Below are 21,892 nucleotides of genomic sequence, written 5' to 3'. Positions count from 1 at the left end.
CATCTCTGTGCAAAGTTTCATGTCTCTACGACATACGGGGCATGAGATATGCCCATTCAAAGTTTGAAATTTCAATTGGTTGCTATAGCGCCCCCCCTTCGGCCAATTGATGTAATATTGCTTCATTCCCATCCTCCCATGACCCTCTACCACTGTGCCAAATTTCACATGGATTGACCAAGTCAGTGAGGAGAAAAACGTGGAACAGACACACAGACACACCCACAGACAGAGTTTTCGTCATTATATGGTAAGATAAATGAGTAAACAGTGACTGGTACGGTTTTGCCATCTGGAAATCTGTGGTGTCTGTAGAGGTGTCTCTTGTTAGTTTTGGGGTTTAAAAGGATGTTATTATGGTCCTCACTAGAATGCAAATAAAAATCCCTCCATGTGCTGTTGATACTGAAGACTTACAACTGGGACTACTCTAAGGAAAGGTGGTACATCAAAGGATGGATTCACATGTTTTAAAGTCTATCTTAATATAATCCTCATATGCTCATAGTGAAACTGACACAAAGAGGAAATCTGGTATCACAAAGTAACTTTTTAACCTTTCAAACTGTAACTTCTGGAGAAACCCACTGTCACACTGTTGAAGCCTTGCTGAACCTTTTTTTACTTTGAAGAAGGACTGTATAAAATCCACAGTCCTCCTTCATGACCAAAGGAAACAACTACACTGGACAAAAACTCTTTCAATATTCACGTGGGCATGTGAGAATTGCTTTAGGAGACACATGAAAAAATGTGAACCAGCGCTGTGTTCTGTTGAAGGCAACATGGTGTCCCGTTTAATGATGTAGCTACTGCTGCCCCCTATAGGCTAGCACCACAGTGAGAGAGAGAAAGAGCGAGAGAGAGAGAGAGAGAGAGAGAGAGAGAGAGAGAGAGAGAGAGAGAGAGAGAGAGAGAGGAAGAGTGTTGTAGATGTGCATGCAGTGTGTGAAAATATAGAGGAAGTAGCAGTCACGCAATATAATAACAGAGACATAACGGACACTATCAGCATCCAGCTATGCAGCCACCACCTAGAAAGGTAAGCTACAGTAGTCTTCATATTAATATAGTTAATATGAGTTTGTATTCATGTAGAGTGCTGACTGCTTACACAAACTTTGTGTCTCTACTACTCCACTACTTTTATTTCTGTCCCTCTTGTTCGACATCCTCTTAAGTTAATACATTTTCCACAATAAGACTTTGCAGAGCATAACAATGAAAATATTTATGCCACAATAAGTGCATTTTACTTAGTATATACTCCCAGAGAGAGACATATGTTTATGTGGTAAATATTATGACGTTTTGTTTTGGATAGTGAATGCATTTCCTGCGAAAGCATCCGTCTGCAAGTATTGAAAACATATAATGGTCAATCGTGTGAATGCCAACATGTGCTAACTCTTCAAGGTATCTATTAAATGCTCTAAATAAATTAACAGTACATTAAATGTTGAGACTCACTCAGTGCATATATGTCATTTGGTATTTGAGACCTTACAGACCATTGAGAAGTTATGTGTTGCACTCCAGTCAGAGTTGGCCTTAATATCCTTCTCTTAAGAGCAAATATTTTTTCTGTTTATCCTGCAGTCCATAATTCATTTTACAATTTAAGATTGGAAACATTTGCCATTAAGCGGCAAAGTGCATGAAGTTGGTGTTCCACTTGGCTGTGTTACTTGTGACCAATTTTAGTCAGGTAAGAAAGTTTCAACAAATCCATCAGCACTACAGATTTTCAAAAACCTTAAGTCTTCCTCTCTCATGCTCTACAGGACATAGTGAGCCTGCTAGCCAGTCAACTTGCTGCTAGCTAGTGATAAGAACTAGTCTGTAATGTAGCTAGGAAGTTAGGTAACTGTACGTGTGAGGCCTTCATTTCTGTCTTAACATTGCTAACATTTATGTAGTAATATGCCAGAATATCATCAGTTAGAAATGGCTGAAAGTTAACTTGCTGACAATTACATGACATCTGGCAAAAATGGTGTGTTGACATTAGCATTCTCGAAGTTTATGTGTAGCCTGCCTAAAGAATGTTAGCATGTCCACAGTCATTAAAAAATATCTTATTTACTTGTCAGGACTAAATACTGTGCATTTAGTAACACGTCTGAAATAAAAAAATGAGACATTGTCATTACTTAGCTTACCCTTCATAGAGGCACTGCCCAGCATTGTACAAGTTCTGTCTTCATAGATGGGTGGTAAAACATTGTCTCTTGTAACAACTTCTCATCACTCTACAATTATGTTTTTACTAGCTTCCTGGATGTGTTGCCTGTTTTGTCACTTTTGCTGTAGGCTACGTGCTTTGAGTATTTGAGCTAAGCTGGGCACAGAAACTATCTCCGTAGTCTAGGATTAGTAGCCAGACCTATCTGATGTTGTGCCAACGCTGGAGAAGGGTCAGGCTGAACGCATCATAATTTTGCACGAAGGAATAAAACACTTTTGCTTATTTGTTTTTATTTCACAGTTGTCTTGGGCAGCACTGAGCCCAGGATGCTGTGACGGTGCTCTTGCAAAAATAGTAGCAGGAGGTCTGGCTTAGACTGGTTTCAAAGATTATATAGTATCAGAGCCCAGCCTCAGCCTTAAGTCCGCTCTCAAGACCACTTTTTGAAGTCTTGCATTTGTCTTGGTCTGATACTTTGCTGGACTCACAATTGTCTTGGTCTTGGGCCATTTCAGTCGGCTCTGTCTGCACTCTCATCCACCGCCACTGTGTTTTGCACAAGCACAGCATGCTAGCTTGGCTAATAAGGAATTGTTACAAACACGTATTGCGGCAACAGGTCAAATCAGCGGCATCTATGTATATGTCAGTGGTCTAACTGACTGTGTTCTTCATTCTAAACTTTACTCGGTATTGTGATGTCAGCAATATAATTTATTTAATAGACATTTTAGATTTGTTTCCAGTATATAGATTATTCTGTCCATCCTTAATCACTATTGGAAAGACACTATTGCCTTTTATGATTTGAACAGAACTCAGATTTCTTTGAACTCTGTCTTGACTTGGTCTCGACTGAACCTGGTCTTGGACTTTATTGCCCTTAGTTAAATTAGTCTCGACTACAGTCTTGCTGTCTAAGGATGACTAATGGCAGGCTTTATATCCATCGTCTACGTCCTGTAAGGCAGACTGCTATTTCCATAGTAGACAGAGAGACACAGTGTTTTGTATGAAATTCTATCATTTATTTTCCTACAGAACACTTATTGAGATTGATTGTGAAACTGTAAAACAGATCTGTGACTGGACAGCCAGTTCACTGTTGTGTTGATATAACCAAAGTTGCAATGAGTGATGCTCATATTAAACATGGTTTCAAATTATGGCGTAAATGTAACCCATGCAAACATAATCCTTCTGAGCAAAAATTTACGGCCTCAGACCTGTCTGAATAATCTGTTTCCAATGTTTTTCCCATTTTGAAGACAAGCTAATGTCAGCTTGTGATGAATTCCTTATACATGGTCATCCAGATAGTCATTACAAGTGTTAACAATATGTAGCCTACACTGCTACATGTAGCAACATGCTAACATCAGGGAAATAGGAAATCTTGGTTGCTGATGTTATCTTCTCCCACATTTCAAATCATATTTCTTCTGGAACACGTCCAGCTAATGTTGGTTTAAAAACTTTCATTTGTGATTTTTCATGGTAGAAAGTGCCACTATACTCAGACAAAGTCATTTGCTGGCTGTAAACACTGCTACATGTAGCTACATACTAATGTTAGGGAAACATGCAATCTTGGTTGCTGTTGTTGTTCATTTCTCCCTGATTGCAGTGTTCCAGCACCGACTGTATGACTGTGAAACAAAGCATTATAGAAACATTAAAGCATGCAAACATGTTCTAGTAGAAACCCAAAAGTATGAACCTGCAAATGAGCATAATAGGTCCCCCCTAGGGATGTAACGATTACCGATATTACGGTAAATTTCGGTTAATTTTTACATGGTAAGAATTACCGTTTATGTTTAAATTAATTGCATTATCGCGGTGAATTATCAGGATATGTAATAACAGCCTCATTCAAGTCTCGCGATGCAGGCGCTGTGTGAATGTGTAGCATGTGTAAACACAAAGAATGAAAACATGGCAGAAGCAGCACTCAGGACATTTCCCCCCCCCCAACTAAACGCACAAAGTCTGAAGTCTGGTCGTACTTTGGGTTTCTGAAGAATCCCGAGGGACAGCTGGTGGAGGACAACTATCCCGTGTGCAGAACATGCAGAAAGAAAGTTGCTGCGAAGGGTAGCGACACTACAAATCTGCTGGCTCATCTCCGTGACCATCATCCACAGCTTTACAGCCAATGCAAGTTATGCCATGCAAACGTCAGTTATTGTGTGAGGGACTTTGGTTTTACTAAGATTGTCATAATGTGTAGCTCTCGACGTATACGAGACATTTGAGCCGTATCTGTCCTCCTAAACGGCGACTAGGTTTTCCGTTTTCGTTTAAGACACTTAGGAGCTAATACTAGCTGAGTAGCTAATAGCCGTATTAGCAGCTATGTTGCTAACGTTAAGTGTTTCAAAACGAAACGGAGCTGAAAACACTGAGCGGAGCCGACAGAATATAAACCGACGTAACGTAACGCTAATTGAGATCAACTATGATTGAATCACTGTGATTATGGTTATTGTATGGCGAGCTAGAATCGATATAGACGGCCAGTTATGCTTTCTCGACATAAGCTCAAGGAAACAACATAAAACGCTGCCGTGTTAACCTTTGACCGAGAGCATGCACTCCTTTTCTCATACAGGTAATCCTCTGACTCACATGCACACTTCTAATGTGTGAATTATTCTGTGTAATGATGACCATTGCCCTTAGGGTTTTTTTGGTTTCTCCTGCACATTTGTGATATCTATTCTATATATTGTATGTCTTTTGTTCTACTCTTGCATTGTTTTGTTTTATATATATTTTTCCTCTCATGCTAATAAATAAATAATTAATATATAAATTGTTTACATATTTTGTTGACTGTTAAAATGCACCAGACAAATAAGCTTTGCTCCTGTAATGTGTTTACATATTTTCTTAATTTAAAATAAAATTTTCTGTTGCTGTGCCAATCCCTTTCCCCTTTAATGTGAAAGTTTCATTTTAATATAAGATTTTGGCTGTTAACATTTTAGTATGATAAGGAAGTTACAAGATTTAGTGAAGTTATTTCAATGTATCTATTTTTTGGACATTTTACAGCGCTTAAAAAAATATCGCAATATTATCGTTTACCGTGATAATTTGGTCACTATAATCGAGATATCAAATTTTCCATATCGTTACATCCCTAGTCCCCCCACAGCAAAGACAGAGTTCATGCATCCAAAATTATACTTATGTAAAAGTACATCAGTTTGACTATCAAAATATACCTAAAATACCAAAAATAAGTAATAATTAGGATAAGTCATTTTTTAAATAATGTATGTTATGTTATTGGAATACAATTATTGATGCATTACTGTAATATGCTCATCAGTTAAAAGTTGTCGTTGGTAAAGGTAGAGCTCATTGTAATTACTTAATGGGTAGGATGTGAATTTCCCCCCAGGATCAAGTCTTATCTTATCTTAACATATATTAATACATTGTAAGTTATTTATTAATTGCGTTTTGTAATACTAATCTGAATCTGAAAAGTAAATAAAGTTATCAACTAAATGTAGTGCAGTAAGTACAATTACCTCAAAATTTTACTAAGTAGAGTATCTTGAGTAAATGTATGTTGTGTGTGTGTGTGTGTGTGTGTACAGGTAAAAGAGAGCCAGCAGGTGAAACTGGTGTTCTCAGAACAGCTCAGCAGATTGCAGACCAAACAACACCAAGACACTGAACTGCTGGAGGAGATCAGGTACGAAACTCACCAGACTGGGGATGTCTGTATGAAATCCTCCCATTGAATCAAGTGAGACAGAGGGTGATAGGAAGAGAGATCAATACTAGATATGTCTGATATGTCTGTTGATTTGTGTTGTGTTATTCTGTGTTCCCCAAGGACCTTCAGTAAGCAACGAGCCGCTATAGAGAAAGAATATGGTCAGGTGAGTACACGAGCTATTCTAGTCCACTGTTAGTCCTATTACTGGAACCTTTCTGGTTTTTACTGGAAATATGCGTCATTTATTGATTTCAGGTCCCATATCAGTACGTGAGTGCTGTGTTGTTGTTCATTGTCTCTTGTGACTCTGTGTGTACAGTTTGTGTGTGTCAATTTGTTTCAACACAGGGTTATGCCTTCCTAAATTTTTCCCTCCCTTTTCGTTTGATAATTGAAAGCTCTCACTAGATGTTCCAAGATTCTTCTCTGGAAAACTCTGGAGAGTGCTTCATGTGTTGTTTGCACCATGGTGGAGAATGTGTCATATATGTGTGTATCCACACTTAAAACCTTTTCCCATCAGCATGATGCAAAAATGCGGAGGTGGAAAATAGAAAATCTGTGTGGGGAATTCTAGCATGACAACATTGCACCCCAGGTCCAGTGCCATGTTCCATTTTTGCAAAAAAACAAACAAAAAAAAACCTTACACAACAAAAAACTATCCAGACAGAGAATGACTAAGAGGCTAACATGAACTTCTGTGGATAGTCCCATTCGATGACCAACATATGTCAGCAAGAGCATATCAGCAACATTACATTTTCATATCTCAGCTGATTGGTGTTCTCAAGCCACAGGCCTTTATTGTTTTAGAGGTTTCCCTATTTTGGCACATGGATGTATAATGAGACCTGGAAGCAGCATTGGGGCTGGGGCCTCAAAATTCCTTGCCTCCCCGGACCTAATTGTATTGCGGAGTTTTGCACAGCGGCAACCAGATCTTTGCTCTCAAACCACAAACAAATGTGATGGCACAACAGTCTCCTTCAGTACATTATTCTATACTTTGTTTGGATTTTCACATTGGCTAGTCATCCTGTTTAATTTGTCTTCTGATTAAATCGGAACCGTTGAAACAAGTTGTAGGAAGCCTCTGCAAGTAATTGGTTGCTGGCAGACACTCTGTGCTGCAATAAAATGGTTAATCAGCAGTGCCGTGCACTGTAGAGCCGATGCGCTGCTGGTTCTGCCGGCCTGAATAGAATATAATGTCTATAGCCTTACTGTTGTGTACAGCCTTTATAGACTGAGCTGAGTAGTGATGCGCGGGTCGACCCGTAACCCGCGGGACCCGCAAATGGACCTGCGGGTCGGGCAGCAGTGATCGTCTGTTAAATCGGTCTGTAAATGATATTTTGACATTATTGGCTATTACTGTCATGGCATCCGAAGGTACTGATGCGTTGAGCAGGTGACAGTCCGCGGTCGTTTTCAAAACACACTTGTGTCACGCACTCCAAAAGAAACTTGTTGAAACTTTAAACAATAATTTATTGTACAAAACGGGGGAAACAAACGTTGACAAAAACGGTTCCATAATTCATATTAAATTCAAAAGATAACGAAAAAACAGCTACAAGTTAGAGGGAATAGTGATAAAGTGGTAAAACTTGGCATTGATCCACAGCCTCAGACGGATGCGCTCAAGCGTGCCGTGCGCACAAGCTCAGTTGGTAGGCTATACTATATTTTCACATTTTTAACAATGCAATTTAAAAGTTTTGATTTTTATTGATAACCTACATTTACCAACAACAAAAAGACTACATTTAGCACCAAAAAAATGTTTAAAAAAAGAAGAAAAAAAGAAAAGAAAAAAACGAATATCGAATACCAAATTTTCATAACGAATACCTACCCATAGAAACGAATATTCGAATATCCGAATATGTGGGTACAGCCCTAGTAAAATTGGCCCCAAAGCCTGGTGCTGTTCCCGTGGGCTTGTTTTGGCAGTTAGCTAGCTATGACCTGAAGTTATGACATCAGTTGAAACAAAGAATGTCATTGGTCAAAAAAACTAAAAGAAAATTTTCCCTGGACAAATGCTCCCCAGGGGTGTGCAGGTATTCACAAGAAGCCCAAAAAAATGTTTTTTTTAATTGTCAATACAAAATATTCTAACAAAATCTGTGCTCGGTGTGAAATGGCTTTAGTGCGTGCAAATCCATGCTAAGCTATTGTAACTGATTCATGAAAATGTCTGACACTTTAAGTCGTTTACACTGACAAATATCCACAAGCTGCTAGAGCCATGAGACAAAATATATTTTAAAAAATGGAAGGTACTTTAAAACCAGTCTACTGCCACGCTAATGTTTCTATGAGGCTGTACTTTGGCGTTGTTGTGCTTTAGCTAATTACGTATTACATGATGGTGTGTAGCCACAAAAATGTGTAGCTTCATATTAAAGCAAAAACAAGGGCAATGTAATTATGACAACAGCAAGTCAAAGAGGTCACAAATAATACAATAAAAAACTAATAGCACGATGCAAACAGCCTAATGCAAGTTTAGAGACAAAGAGGTAAGAAAGAAAATAATGTGTAAAAAAAAAAAAAATGCAAGGCATTGTAGGTGCTTCACATCTCCTAATCAAGAGCTCAATGAACACCTTTCATGAAGAGCCCAGTGTGTATGTTGTTTGTAGCATTAGTTATTAAACTGTGTGTTGTCAAATGATAGTGAAGGAATGCATTTACCAAAGACGGCCCACCTGATTCTCAGTTAAAGCATCGTCACTGTGTCTTTAATAAACTACATTTTGTTTCTTGGGGTTGTGATGCGGTGTTCAATTGTTTTTTTTTCCCAGGCTCTTCAGAGGTTAGCTGTCCAGTACCAGAAAAGAGACTGGCAAAGAGGAAATACAGATGCTATCACTTCTGGGTAACTACACATACATACCACACACAGCCTTATCATCCTGTTTTCTGTTTCACTTTTCTGAGGTTGACTTTATTTTCCGAAACCATCTCCAATAGTATGGTGTATGTATCTGCTCTGACATAATTTTCAGTGAAAGTACGTAAAGTTATCTAGTACAGTTAGTATGGCAGGTTTTCCAACAACGATGGTTGATGCTGAGATTACATGTTATTTATGCAAATACAATGGCTGAAGGTGATTCCATTAGATTCCATTAGACAGGGACAAACTTCAACTCCATGGCACTGAGTCAAGAAGTTTTTCTATATTTGGACACCTTGGAGGACATTGTCAAATCTGAGTTTTACATAGGAAATAAACAGCAGAAAAGGATGTGTTTAATGATTGAACATAAACTTGCGTGTCTTAAACACTTGCAGGTCACAACTATAACACACAGAAGGGCTCCCTCCTGGGATCCTTTTGCTCTGAGGCAACAGTACTAACCACTACACCACCGTGCTACCCTCACATAGAGAACAAACTGAAGTAATTTAGATGAAACCCTTATCATTAAACATGTGTCTGATTTGTCTGTTAGTATTAAAGTTGCAGCAGGGTCCTCTTCATTAACACATTTACCAGTGCTTGTTTCAAATTATGAGGCCTACAAATATAAGTACAGTATATGAGCAGAAATATGTCCAAATGTGCATTGTGGCTATTTACATTATAATATACTGAGAACATAACACAGGGTTGAGTCTTCATGGCACATATTAGTATTATGTTGATTACGATCTGTTTCACACATATTTACAGAGAGGTGGTAGATGTGACACTGCTTAAAGAGAGACGTGTAAAGTGCACTTAATCAATGGTTGTTGGCCCATTGGTCTCTGTGTGTGTGTTTTCAGGAGTGTGTTTGGTGTGTGGAGGTCAGTTGTAGATGCCACAGCTCAGTCCGCCGCATCACGACTAGCTGCTGCAGAGGAATACCGCCAACTGATTGGACACGCCTCCAGGAGTCTTCGCAATGCAAAGGACATCCGAGCTAAGAGAGTAAGAGAGCTGCACACCATGTACACACGCACGCACGCACGCACGCACACACACACACACACACACACACACACACAGTGCTCAAATACTTCTAACTCTTATAGGAGGGGGGTGCATACTGGGTGCATTTTCATCACTGCACCACACTATGCAATGACCATTACTGTAAATATCTTCCACTGATGGCTGAATGGATCGTTTCGCTCTGTGTGTGTGTGTGTGTGTGTGTGTGTGTGTGTGTGTGTGTGTGTGTTAGGGCCTAGAGCAGCTCCAGAAGGTGCAAGGGGAAGTGGTGGATGCTCTGCGGGAGCTGCACAGGATCAAGAAGAGCTACCACCAACTCAGTCACATCGCCAGTGTTGCCAGAGAGAAAGCAGCTGATGCACAGAGCAGGTTACTGTGTGTGGCAGAAGCAAAACAAACATACAAACAAAAGCGATGACACTAACCCATGAAAAAGATCAGTGGCTTTATCAAGAATGGTTTGTATCTACAAACACTATGAGCCAGTGATTTCTGCTAAAAAAAATTTAAGGGAGAATCGAAGAGGTCTTGAGCCGTAAATTATTTCATATGCAGCTCTGAGATCAGAGATATAGTAATTTTGGGAAAAGTCCGGCTTGAGACATTTGAAAACATTTTCAAAAGTGTGTGTGGATAGACAGCCTGTTCTCATTCCTATGTCATCCATTACTGGCGCTTTGTCATGCCCCTAGGCATATCATAGTGACGAACAGGGCACCCTTTTGCGTCTCTATGTAATGCACAACTGAAACACATTGTTACACATGGTTAGTGTTGTGAAACGGTTGCGGTTAGGTTTAAGAAAAAAAAACTACTTAGTTAGGCTTCGTAAAAGGACCATGTCTTTGTTTAAAATAAGTACATTTGTATGTAACATGAGGTATATATTTCATGTGAGCCACGTCAGTGCATGATGACCACATGCAAATTACGTTACGTCAGAACACTGACTTTTGTTTTCACACAGGACACAAACTGTGGCCTCCTGGGTGAAAGTCCTTTGTTTTTGTCCCCCCCCCCCCCCCCCATGCCTTACATGGACTTTCTCACTCTTCATACCAAGTCGGTTGTTGTAACATTAACTGGTAAATTAAATGCTATCTCAGTCAAACATTAAGTTTACATATAGAACAGTGTTTCAGATGAATATTTCAGATAATGTGTAGCAACAGTATTTATGTCTTTTGTTGTTGTGTAATTCTTTTAATGTCTTATATATTAAGATAAGTTTTAACTCTGTCTTCTAGAGCCAGAAAGAGTGAACATGGAATTTTCCACTTTAAAACTGGACTACAAAAGATGACTGCCAAGGTATGACTTAGAAATTGACCATGTTAAACTAGACTGTGTATGTAGTTCCTACATAACAATATATAAACAAGCTAACTAAAAGCTTGAAGGGTAGAAAACCATCAAAACAAACTGATGATCACCAAATATTTTCAGCCTTTAACGTGCTAGCAGACAGCTGCCTATTTATCCTGCAGCATCAGTGCCACATTAGAATTCATTTGTCAGTTGTGTTAGAGTCGTGTTTGTGTCCACCTGATAAATCTAAGTCCAATCTTTAATCTCTTTTAGCTCTGTTTTTGGTCTCCACCAACTCCTGAGACAAACATCTGTCTCTTTAGCTGCTAAATGCTTTACTATGTTCTCCAGCTGCCTGTCTTTCACTACAAAGTGACATTCTCTTGCCCACATGAAATGGGTAGGACGCAGAAGCTTGGTGACAGTGACTCATTGCAGGGATAATGGTGAACTGATTTCAGCTGCTAGCTAACTGTTAGCTCAGTCTCGATAGCTCTCTACATTTTGTTCGCAATTGCATACCATTTCGCTGAGAAGAAAAAGGTACTGAAGAGGGAAAAATAACTCTGAGCTGATAGAGTGCTTCAGGGATGACGTTTTTCTGTAGGCTGATAAGGAAGTTAGTGTCGGCCTGCAAAAAGCCAACGGGATTTTTCCTTTGGATTTTTGGATTATTGCAGAAAATAAGTTCTGTGTCAAACAAACGTTTATGATACTTACACGTTTTGCTCAGCAAGATCATCTTCACAAATGAACACCACTTTTATGATTTTTGAACCCTGAATGTAATTGCCATAAACAAACTACACTAGCATGATTTAATATCCCTACTACAGCAAGGCTGTAAAGCTTTGCTTGGTGTGTGACCTTCTGTAGTCTCATTTAGTCACTTGTCAGCGACTACCTTTTTTTAAGAAACATTAAGGCTTCAAAATTCACAAGTGGGGTATTTATTAATGTATTTTAGGTCATAGAACAAAATGGGAAAGTCTCTTGAGCTTGTGTTAACCACAGACCTTTGTTCAGGCATCTAACCAAAGCCCATCGACTTCAAGACAGGGAACCTGTGACTGCAGAAATGCTAACTCATTTTTGGGTTTTAGGACTCATTCTGGATGGAACTCTATGTGCTTGCTAATTGTTAGCAAACACGTTAGCTCGTTAGCTTAGCTTTGTCACAAATCAGAAAATAAAGGCCAAAACACACTGGTGGCAAATGACACTCGTCAAAAAAATACACCCCTATCATCTTCAATGTACAATCCTGGGCGTGCCACCCTACGCCACTGTCCTATTTCCAGCCTTGCCACCCCCAGGATTAAATACCCTTTTTCCCCCACTTGCTCTCTGCCTGAACATACTTGAACATACCGGCTCATGGCAGCTCTTTTTCTCTGCTCCTATGGCAGCTTGACTGCTCTCCTCACCATGGATGTGTCAAGAGAACCCTGTCGCTGTTGCTGTGACTTGTGTGTGACGAAGACTGGATGAGGAAAGGCTTGTTGTTGAGGTTGAAAAAGATCCCGAGCTAAACAACTTACAATCTTGTCATTATAAAGACAATGGCCAAAAAGATACCTCCTGGCGCATCATAGTTCTGGAGATTGGCTCTTCAGGTGAGAAATCAACTTGAATTAGTGGGTGTCTATACATGGTTTTAGGGAAAGGCATAGACGGAAGAGGAAACTCTGTGTGGTCATCTGTTGATGAACTGCAGCGCAACGCGTCCGGCATGTGCTGGGGACAGCACTTGACGCATGTCACCTGACATGCCGTGCCTCGGCGGCACCAGGCCCGGATTAAGAGGGCACATACAGACACAGACAGACAGACACACACACACACACACACACACAGACATGCACACAAACAGGGTTTTGTATTATGGACTGCTATTTGTTGGAAACACCTGTAATGTATACAAGATTTACACTGACAGGGTACAGCCTACTGTATATGATCACAAAATCGACACCTGCAGATATCCTCCATCATACAGGATTTACACATAATTGCAACAACGCTTTCCACGCCAAGCAACAATATCAAGAAATCAGCTTATATTGTTACTCATTAGCATTTGCAAACACAAACTGCTTCACCTCCACAAGTCCAGATTGTGGATTCTGAATCTTCCATAATTCACACACAAACCCACATACACATACCTGTAAATATGGCTTTTCTGCTCTGTCTCCAGATGCACTTTGTGTCCTGTCTTTGGCTCTCTGAGGGCTGTCTCTCTTTTTCTGTCACCTCCTTCTTTATTATCTCTACTCTCATTTACTGGTAATAAAAAGGACACAAAACAGCACTGGTCAACTTGACTGAAAGCCTTATTCTGATAGTGAATAGAAATAGAAAATGATGGTAATATAGGTTGTCTTCACACACACACACACACACACACACACACACACACACACATACATACACACACACACACACACAGGCACGCACGCACGCCCACACGCACACACACGAACACCTGTAGGCTACAGGTGATGTGTGGTGATCCAAGAACTTCATCATCAACACCTCCCGCCAGTACCGCTTCTCTCCCTCCAGCTGTTGCAATAGTTGCGAATTCACAGTCCTGGGCCCCGTGACAGATGAGCGCCGAAACAACGCCAGCATGCAGCTACAGTGCTTTGTGCTTTTCTCGTGATCCCGCAGACGTTCGGGGTGTTTCCATTCAGAGTAGCCACTAACAAACTGGGTTTTCTTCGTTGAAAAGAGCATGCAAGCAAAGCAAAAAATATTACCTGTGGATGGTACAGGGGATCCAGTCACGGGAAACGTTTTCTCCATTTTGTAGACGGCTGTACAGCAGATCGTTAGTGAAGGAGCGCACTTTACCGCCCAAGCCGCCATCACGAGTTGATGCTGGATATCTGCTCGTGCAGTTATAGAAGGCTGCAGGTCCACAATCAATAGAACAGCTCGCGCGTTTTCACTCACTTCAACCCACAACGCCGGGTCCAACACTTCGTACATCCACTGAGAGCTGCCGGTGCTGTGACTGCAGCTAGCTAACGTTACAGGTTGTGGCGGGCTTCCGGTGGCATCTTCCTCCGGCTCCGGCTCCCGGTTAGCTAGCTTAGCTTGAACGGTGTTCTCCAACTCCAAAGCATCTTCTTCACACTGATTCTCATGGCTCCGTTTGAGGATGAAAGTTTGGATGGAAGGAACACGTTTTTAAAAAAAAAGTTGCCTCCCTCTCCTCCTTTTCTTTTCTCCGCTTACGTTTGGTACAACCACTTGTTTCGCTCATCTTTCACTCTCTATTACTGCTATCGCTGAGGACAGTCTAGTCGCGTAGGGGCGGAGGCAGAGCGGCCTGTTACCATGGTTTCCACACTTGCACTTGACCAATTAAATCATTCTATTTAAGTAAAAAAAAAAATCAGCGTGATTTTTATTGGTTATACCTAAGCAATATCACACGAGAGGGAGTGATGTACTATCGGTAATCGAAGACAATTACAGCCGTGACGATATAGGCTACAGCACAACACCACTCCCTCTCCTGTGATATTGCTTTTATACAACAGTTCAACAACAGCTTAAACAGCAATGCTGAGTAAGGTAATGTTAACAAAAGGTGATGAAATAAATTATTTAAGTAGCCTATGTTATGTAGCTCCGTGAAAAAAACAGTTCCCCTAGTCTGTTGCCAGGCAACGCAGCACACACGCCAGGAACTCACAAGCTACTTTGTAGTTACATTGATCTGCAGCTGTGTAACTTCGTCCAGTTCGGCTGATGAAGCGTTGGCAAACCTGGATGTTGGCACGGCCGGATTCAGCTTCCACTCTCCCTCATCCTCAGTAATAATAATATCCATCTTCTTGGTGTAACGCTATAGTGTCAGTTTGCGTCAATGAAGCGAGTGTGACAGTTGGTAAATTAACGGTTGTATTTATATTTATAACACCTGTGAGCAGAGTGATTTTACTGTTACATGTCCCAGTGATGTTGTACTCTATATCAGCACTCACGGAATGCCTCTCCAAATTACTCGGTCGGAACTAACTGTTGTATAAATGGTGTCATTTATTTGAAATTTGAACAGGAGGGATTTAGGGGAAAAAAATTCTGGCTGGGCCCCTGGGCCTGTGCTCATAAAGCCCATTGGGTAATCCGGCCACGGGCGGCACTGGTGTGTTTTCAGCTGAAGTCCAGTTTTTTCAGAAGCCATATTTGTATCATTGACTCTGTATTATTAGTCTGCAAACCGCTCTTTTGTGTGGAGCAGTTTTCACCCTGACAGATGAGAAAATAGTGAATGATGCCACACAGCTGAAAAGCTCTCTCTCATCTCAGAAACAGTTTGCTATTGGTCAGTGCAGCAAATTTATGTGGATTAATTTGGCCTCCTCAGGCAGATCCTCAGATCATGCTGATTCTATTGGAATGTGAAATCCTGGTGTGTCCAGGTCTTTAAGACAAAACAATAAGCTAAAAGAGGCACATTGTCAGAACCAGATATGTTCAGTGATGTGGCAGTTTATCATACTACACACTGAGTTTCATCCATTTTTTAATCAAATATCATCGTAAAACAACACTGAGACCTTAAGTGACTTTAAATAGTCAGGATTTTAGTTTAACAAAGTACCATAGGCCTTTATTGTTTTCATAGTAAATTTGGAGATGTTTCCTGCAGGTTTTACTTACCACAAAATATAATTTTGTGTGTCCTTGCAGCTCAGTGCCAGGTTGAGAGAGTGTGAAGATCGTTTGACTGAAGTTCGTAATGAGTATCTGCTGGCATTATCAGCAGTCAACGGCCATCACCAACACTACTATACTAATGACTTACCACAAATTATGGAGGTAAAACACCTGCACACACGCACACGCACACACACACACACACACACACACACACACACATACAACCTGCCACATGCAAACTGGAGAAAAGGAAACCATCTGATATAACACTATAACCACATCATTTCCTGATGCTTGCAGGCTGCTGGTCTGAGTCTGCTCTGCACAGTGTATGAAACACATCCTACTCTACCTTTATTCACTCAAACTGTACATTTGTGTTGCAGAAATCTAATTGGTGGCTTCTTCTTTTCCTTCTTGATGTAAAGTTTGCAAACAAAAAAAAGATCTCACCCTATCCTCATATACTGTCGCCCATTAACTAGGGCTACATCCACATGCTACGTTTACGCCTACATCAAACTACCCCTGAAAAAGAGACCTTTCAAAATGCTGCTGACCCTGTTTTAGTTTGAAAGCTCCAAGGCTGCATTTTAGTATGAATGAGCGGAAATTGAGACATTTGATAACGATAACACACACACTTGCGTTCGCTTCCCTTTTGTGTCTTATTAGTTACAACGTGATAAGCCAAAACATTACAACTTGGTCCACATACCTTTTGTGAATTCCTCTTTCTTGTGTGGGTACTCCTTTGCCATGGCTTCCTCTGGCAATGATACTCCCAGTAGCCCCTGATGTGTGCTGTATTTGCTATGCAGTGACTCCAAATCTGTCTTCTGCTGGCCTGATCACCTCATACTCATGTGTCACTTTACTTGACAGGCCCACCCTGTCATCAGTCTGAGCAAAGATATCTTGTTCATCAACTTACCACAAATGAACTGAGAACACAGAAGACCTGGGGACAGGCAGTATGATTTTAGCATCAGAACATCAGTTGTTTTTTGCATTTCTGTGGGTATGATGAAGTGGTGGATGTATTAAAAAGAACTGGATACCAAATTTTAAAATGGAGCCCATTAATTCCAATGAAAGTTGCTCAGTGAGTGTATACGTTTTCCAATTCGTGACCCCTAGAGATGGTAATCTAGAGTTCTTTTCTAGCTGAGCCGGATAAGACCATGCACATCCAAGACTGCTGGCCAGTTGATTTACTTTTGCTCTCCCTGCTCACACAAAGGCCATACAATAATTTAATTATGCACTTTTTCTAGGCTTTCAAGTTGTTATTAGACCTGTACTGGAATGAATTGTCTGTGTACTGTGCTTGAGAGGAACTTGCAAGTCATAGTGAATTTGTTACTGAAGTCTCACAATAACAACAACAACAATAGCTGTAGTGTTGAATAATAATAAAACCATTTGAAATAATGAAAACTGACTTCTGCACTCTCTTTCCCTCATCAGCAAATGGACGGTGATGTTTATGATGATTTGAGAAGCCATTTTACCGTGCTGTGTGGGACAGAGATGGATACCTGTCTGACCACACACAAACAGTACGGCACAATATGGGAGTGTGTTGCTAAGGTATGTGTGTGTATGTGCATACAGTGTTTTTGTGTTCTGTATAGTTTATTGTAACCAACAGTTTCAATAACCAAACAGCTGACAGCCATATTGGAGGTTCTCAATTCAAAGGTATTCTGGTTTACGTTTCTCCAAACCTTTTGCTGTCTGAGTTTCACACATGCAAGGTATCCCACAGTGGCTTCAGAGAAACCAGACATAAGACATTTCTCACCTTGTCTCTTGAAAAGATGGGGGTGGGGGCAGAGAGGTTACAGACAGGTTCACAGACAGGGAAAAAAACAGGAATGCAGAAAGGTGGAAATGAAGACACAAGTTAAACACGGGAGGGAAAAAGGCAAATAAGACCATGGTTGAAAGTAAGAACAGATATGCAAGAAAAGGTGGAAGATATTAGTAGAGAAATGTTTTTTTTAATGTTCAAGAAAAAGCTAAGAATCTTTCTACAACTGAGTTTAAGTTGTATAAGGGAAATTCAACACATACACAAAATGTCTGAACTAATGTAGCTACTGTGTGAACTCTGAGGTAGGCTGTTCCCTTCGAGTGAGTAGAAAGTATTTTAACCCCCTAGGTCTTCATTTCTGTGATGTTACAAGGATGTTACAAATGAAAACGCTGGGATTGCTCAAAGAAATCCACCCACACCTCAACAACTTAGTGCAATTTTGGCTTGAAACTATTCCTGCATTAGCATTCGTTAAGGTGCATCAAGGTACAGACCTCTCCTTTATTTATCAGAGCCTATGTTTCCAATCCTTTCTGATAAATTCAAGGGTAGGAGGAATTGTTTTGTTTGCTCCTGGTTAACATTGATTGGTTGCTGTATTGTCAGGTGACCAGAGAGAAAAACGTTCTGCAGTTTCTTCAAGAATCTGTCTCCTTCAGCAAAATTCCTGAATTCACCTTCCAGCCAGCTCCACGTGACAAGGTGTGTTTGCATGTTTGTGTGTGTGAGCTTCAGAGGTGTAGAAGCTATACTGGCAGTCATCTTGATTGACATTTCAGTGATAAAAAAGTGAAAAAAATGTAAAGGAAAAACTCACAACAATGTTCATCTTTAGGTCAAAGCAAAAAAATATGCATTGATGCATGTGTGTCCATGTACAGTAGGGGTGTAAATCGTTTCTTGCATCACAGTACAATATTTTACCCTTTTTTTAAAATTTCTTTACTATATTTGATGATATCACAAAGTCTGCCATGATATGATTTTGATTCGATTCAATTTAGGGGCTTAAGAGCAGTTATAGATTGTAACTGGGTAAGTGCAATAGAGCTTACTTTAAACTGACTCCAGTAACACACACAAAACATGGCTTAACAACAAGAACATTTAAAGGTCCTGTACATGACAGTCAGAGCAGTCATATAGCAGCAAACCACTATTTGCTTGGTAAAGATAGTGGAATAATGGTGTCCTAGAGAATGAAGTCATACTGTCTCTGTGTGTGCTGTAATACAAGCTTCTCTGTGGTTTGTTGTCGTAACCATTCTAGCTGCGCATGCATGTCAGTGCGTATGTGTATCCAACCGACTAGTTCATCACAGCTGCTCTGCATGGCGCTCATACAACAGTTACCGCTGATATCGGGATGTCTTCATCGCAGAAGCGTAGTGCCCATCCTTTAATCACCCCCTGTTTAATAGCATTACACCTCATTTCCACCAATATATGTGCCAGGTGTCCGTAGATCTGTAAATATATGGATAATGCCTCCAGTATTGAACATAAGGAAGTGCATTTCTTAACGAATGGATAGAAACCTTACAGAAACTACCTGTAGCCATGGGAGGGAGGCTAATTTTGTCAATTTTTTGCATGCACATTTTTTTAGCCTAACATTGTTGAAACAAAGCAGCCAATGTTGCCATAGCAAGAGCAACATGTTTTAGGCCTGAGCTGCTTGGCCAGGTTTGTCATGTTTCCTGAGTATTTTTGGCTTAGTTTGCACACTGCCAGGGGTGTAAGAAAGTGCAGGCAGTGCAGTTGCACTGGGGCCTGTGGGGTGGTGGGGCCCGATTGCCACCTGGAAATGCACTCGTGTTCAAAGAAGAACTCATGTTAGATCAAATATGATGCGATTTTATATGCCCTCACAAAAGCAAACCCATTTTTATCATGGTTTTTCTGTAACTGTAAAATAGTATAAGTCTAGAGGAAATTTATATGCTCATTCTACATAAACTATTAAAAAACCCGATAATTAAACTATAAAAACAATTCAGTTAAACTAATTATTTCCTATTTTCTTTTGTAGTTTTGGTCACATACAGATATGTAATGATGATTGCTGGGTAATGTTGATGTCGTTTAATATCAAGTCTCTGTTTAATCAAGGAATGAGAAGTTACTATTTACAGTAGCTAGTTAAGGTGCAAAAGCTCTCAAGACTAGCAGACTGGACACATCTGCAAATGGATTTAACATAAAAGCATCAGTAAGACACACTGTTGGTAAATACATATATCGGCCTGTCATATTAGTGCACTGGGGCCCATTGTAACTACCATTATTGCATATGGCAGACGCTTTGTTTGTTTACCTGTCTTTTCTACAAAATCCAAAATGTTTCCACATGGCTAGATTTATTCTAGAGATGGGAGTAAATATACTCATCGTCGTCTTCTTGGCTGCTTGCCATTATCTGCCAGGTGCTGTTTGACATTGACACAGACATGCTATGAAAAATTCAAAATAAAGGTGTATCTTAAAGATGATGATATTGATCAATGTTTTCACTTTGCATGGATGATACTTGATCATTGATAATTGAATCGATATAATGATTGAGATCAATAAATTGTTACACTCCTAATGTACAGGGATGGACATAAAAACTTTTTGTAGTTTATAGTATAACCCTCATGCAGGTCAGTGTAACAACGCCTGTGACATTAAAAAATGCACATGGTACTGAGGATCTTCACAAAAGGCTGTTGTATTGTTGATGCTGATGTATACAAAGCAATGATGTATGTCTTTTGTGCAGGTGTTGACTCTACAGGAGGTTTGTGCTTCAGAAGCAGAAGGCTGTCTGGTTAAAGAGGCCAAGAAATGGGCTACAAAAGCTGCTAAGGACTATAAGATCATCACCCATGGAGAGAGGGTGAGTTTTTGATCTCAAAGCTGGAAAGCCAAGATACTCCTCAACTAATGAATGCTTGTAGCAGTATAGCAATCATTTTTTTCTTTTATTCAGAGTTTCCTCTTCTTGAGATACTGCTTTCTCCAATAGTTATTTCATTATTATTATCACTGAATTTATGAATTTCCGGCAGGCAATATAAAAGGAATGTATTGTATATCCCTATGTCTCTTTCTGTCAGGCTCTACAGATGTTGGAGAGTCGGTTGAAGCTGCTGTCGGGGGAGACGGGGCTTAGTGTGGAGCAGAAGATAGCAGAGGTGCAGGACAGCGTCAGGAAAGCCAAGGTACTACTTGGTCGTGTTCTTGTTTTTGTTCTTGTTCTTCTTTTTAATCTTCTTCTTCTTCTTTCCAACAAAAAAAAAAAAACATCAGACATGTGAGTTAGCCATTACTCCTCTTCTAAAACTGATTTTGTCACCATTCTGCTCTCACATTTCATTCAGAGAAGACAGCACTTAAACTCATAAAACACATAAAACAGAAACAGAATATCTCCAAAAAGCAAAATTATAAAATCATTTGTGAGCTTAATTGAACAACTGATAACGTTTCACAGCTCAATACAGAGAAAAAATTACTTAAATTAGCCAATCATATAAATGTAACGAAGAAAATAAATAGTTTTTCTGCATAATTAACACAGCAACATTTTATCAAATGAACAATACCAATTATCTTTGAGAAAGTGACTTACAGTATTAGTGTAGCAAGTCAAACAAAGAGAGACAGACAGTACAAAAAGACGACTGGGAATATGTATTAAGGATTTGTGGCTCTTCTTCAGGCACTAAATGGTCAAATAACATTTGTCATTGTTTACTTACAGGTTGCTTTGAGGTTCTGCGCACTATAACAGCTGCCACTAAAGATTGTATGTCAAAGGTCATACAATATGTATTTTCAGGTGTTCTTTCATAGAGGTGCAAAATATACAAGAAGGAAATGAAAAATAATACAAAAATAACTGATGTCTGACCGTAGCACAATGAGAAACTTCCTTTTTCCTGATTTCCTCAAACTGACACCTGTATTCACCCTCTGTCTTAAGCCCCCCTTCAGAAAATGCCCGGTCTGCTGTGATTGGTCAGCATTTCCAGTTCGTTCGTATCTTGATGTCATTGCACTCATGACCTCAGAATGGTACTTGATGACCTCAGAATGGTACTTGATGACCTCAGAATGGTACTTGATGACCTCAGAATGGTACTTGATGACTTCAGAATGGTACTTGATGACCTCAGAATGGTACTTGATGACTTCAAAATGGTACTTGATGAC

General features: G+C 39.9%; 1 protein-coding gene across 2 annotated transcripts in view; it reads left to right on the top strand.

The window, feature by feature from the left end:
* Positions 1–931: 931 nt before the first annotated feature.
* Positions 932–21,892, top strand: part of LOC126389071 (F-BAR and double SH3 domains protein 1-like) — a 35,883-nt gene continuing 14,922 nt past the window's right edge. Inside the window, exons 1-12 of one of the 2 annotated variants that reach the window (XM_050042506.1) lie at positions 932–1,042; positions 5,803–5,900; positions 6,045–6,090; positions 8,744–8,817; positions 9,714–9,858; positions 10,115–10,251; positions 11,130–11,193; positions 15,901–16,029; positions 17,341–17,463; positions 18,299–18,394; positions 20,457–20,573; positions 20,794–20,898. In XM_050042506.1, coding sequence (XP_049898463.1) covers positions 1,022–1,042; positions 5,803–5,900; positions 6,045–6,090; positions 8,744–8,817; positions 9,714–9,858; positions 10,115–10,251; positions 11,130–11,193; positions 15,901–16,029; positions 17,341–17,463; positions 18,299–18,394; positions 20,457–20,573; positions 20,794–20,898 — 1,155 coding nt within the window. In that variant the 5' untranslated portion in view covers positions 932–1,021. The remainder of the gene's footprint in view (positions 1,043–5,802; positions 5,901–6,044; positions 6,091–8,743; positions 8,818–9,713; positions 9,859–10,114; positions 10,252–11,129; positions 11,194–15,900; positions 16,030–17,340; positions 17,464–18,298; positions 18,395–20,456; positions 20,574–20,793; positions 20,899–21,892) is intronic. The other variant, XM_050042507.1, reaches the window with a different exon arrangement.

This window comes from Epinephelus moara, chromosome 4, assembly GCF_006386435.1.
Source record: "Epinephelus moara isolate mb chromosome 4, YSFRI_EMoa_1.0, whole genome shotgun sequence".
Lineage (NCBI taxonomy): Eukaryota > Metazoa > Chordata > Actinopteri > Perciformes > Serranidae > Epinephelus > Epinephelus moara.
This window is presented reverse-complemented; position numbering and strand designations above follow the sequence as displayed.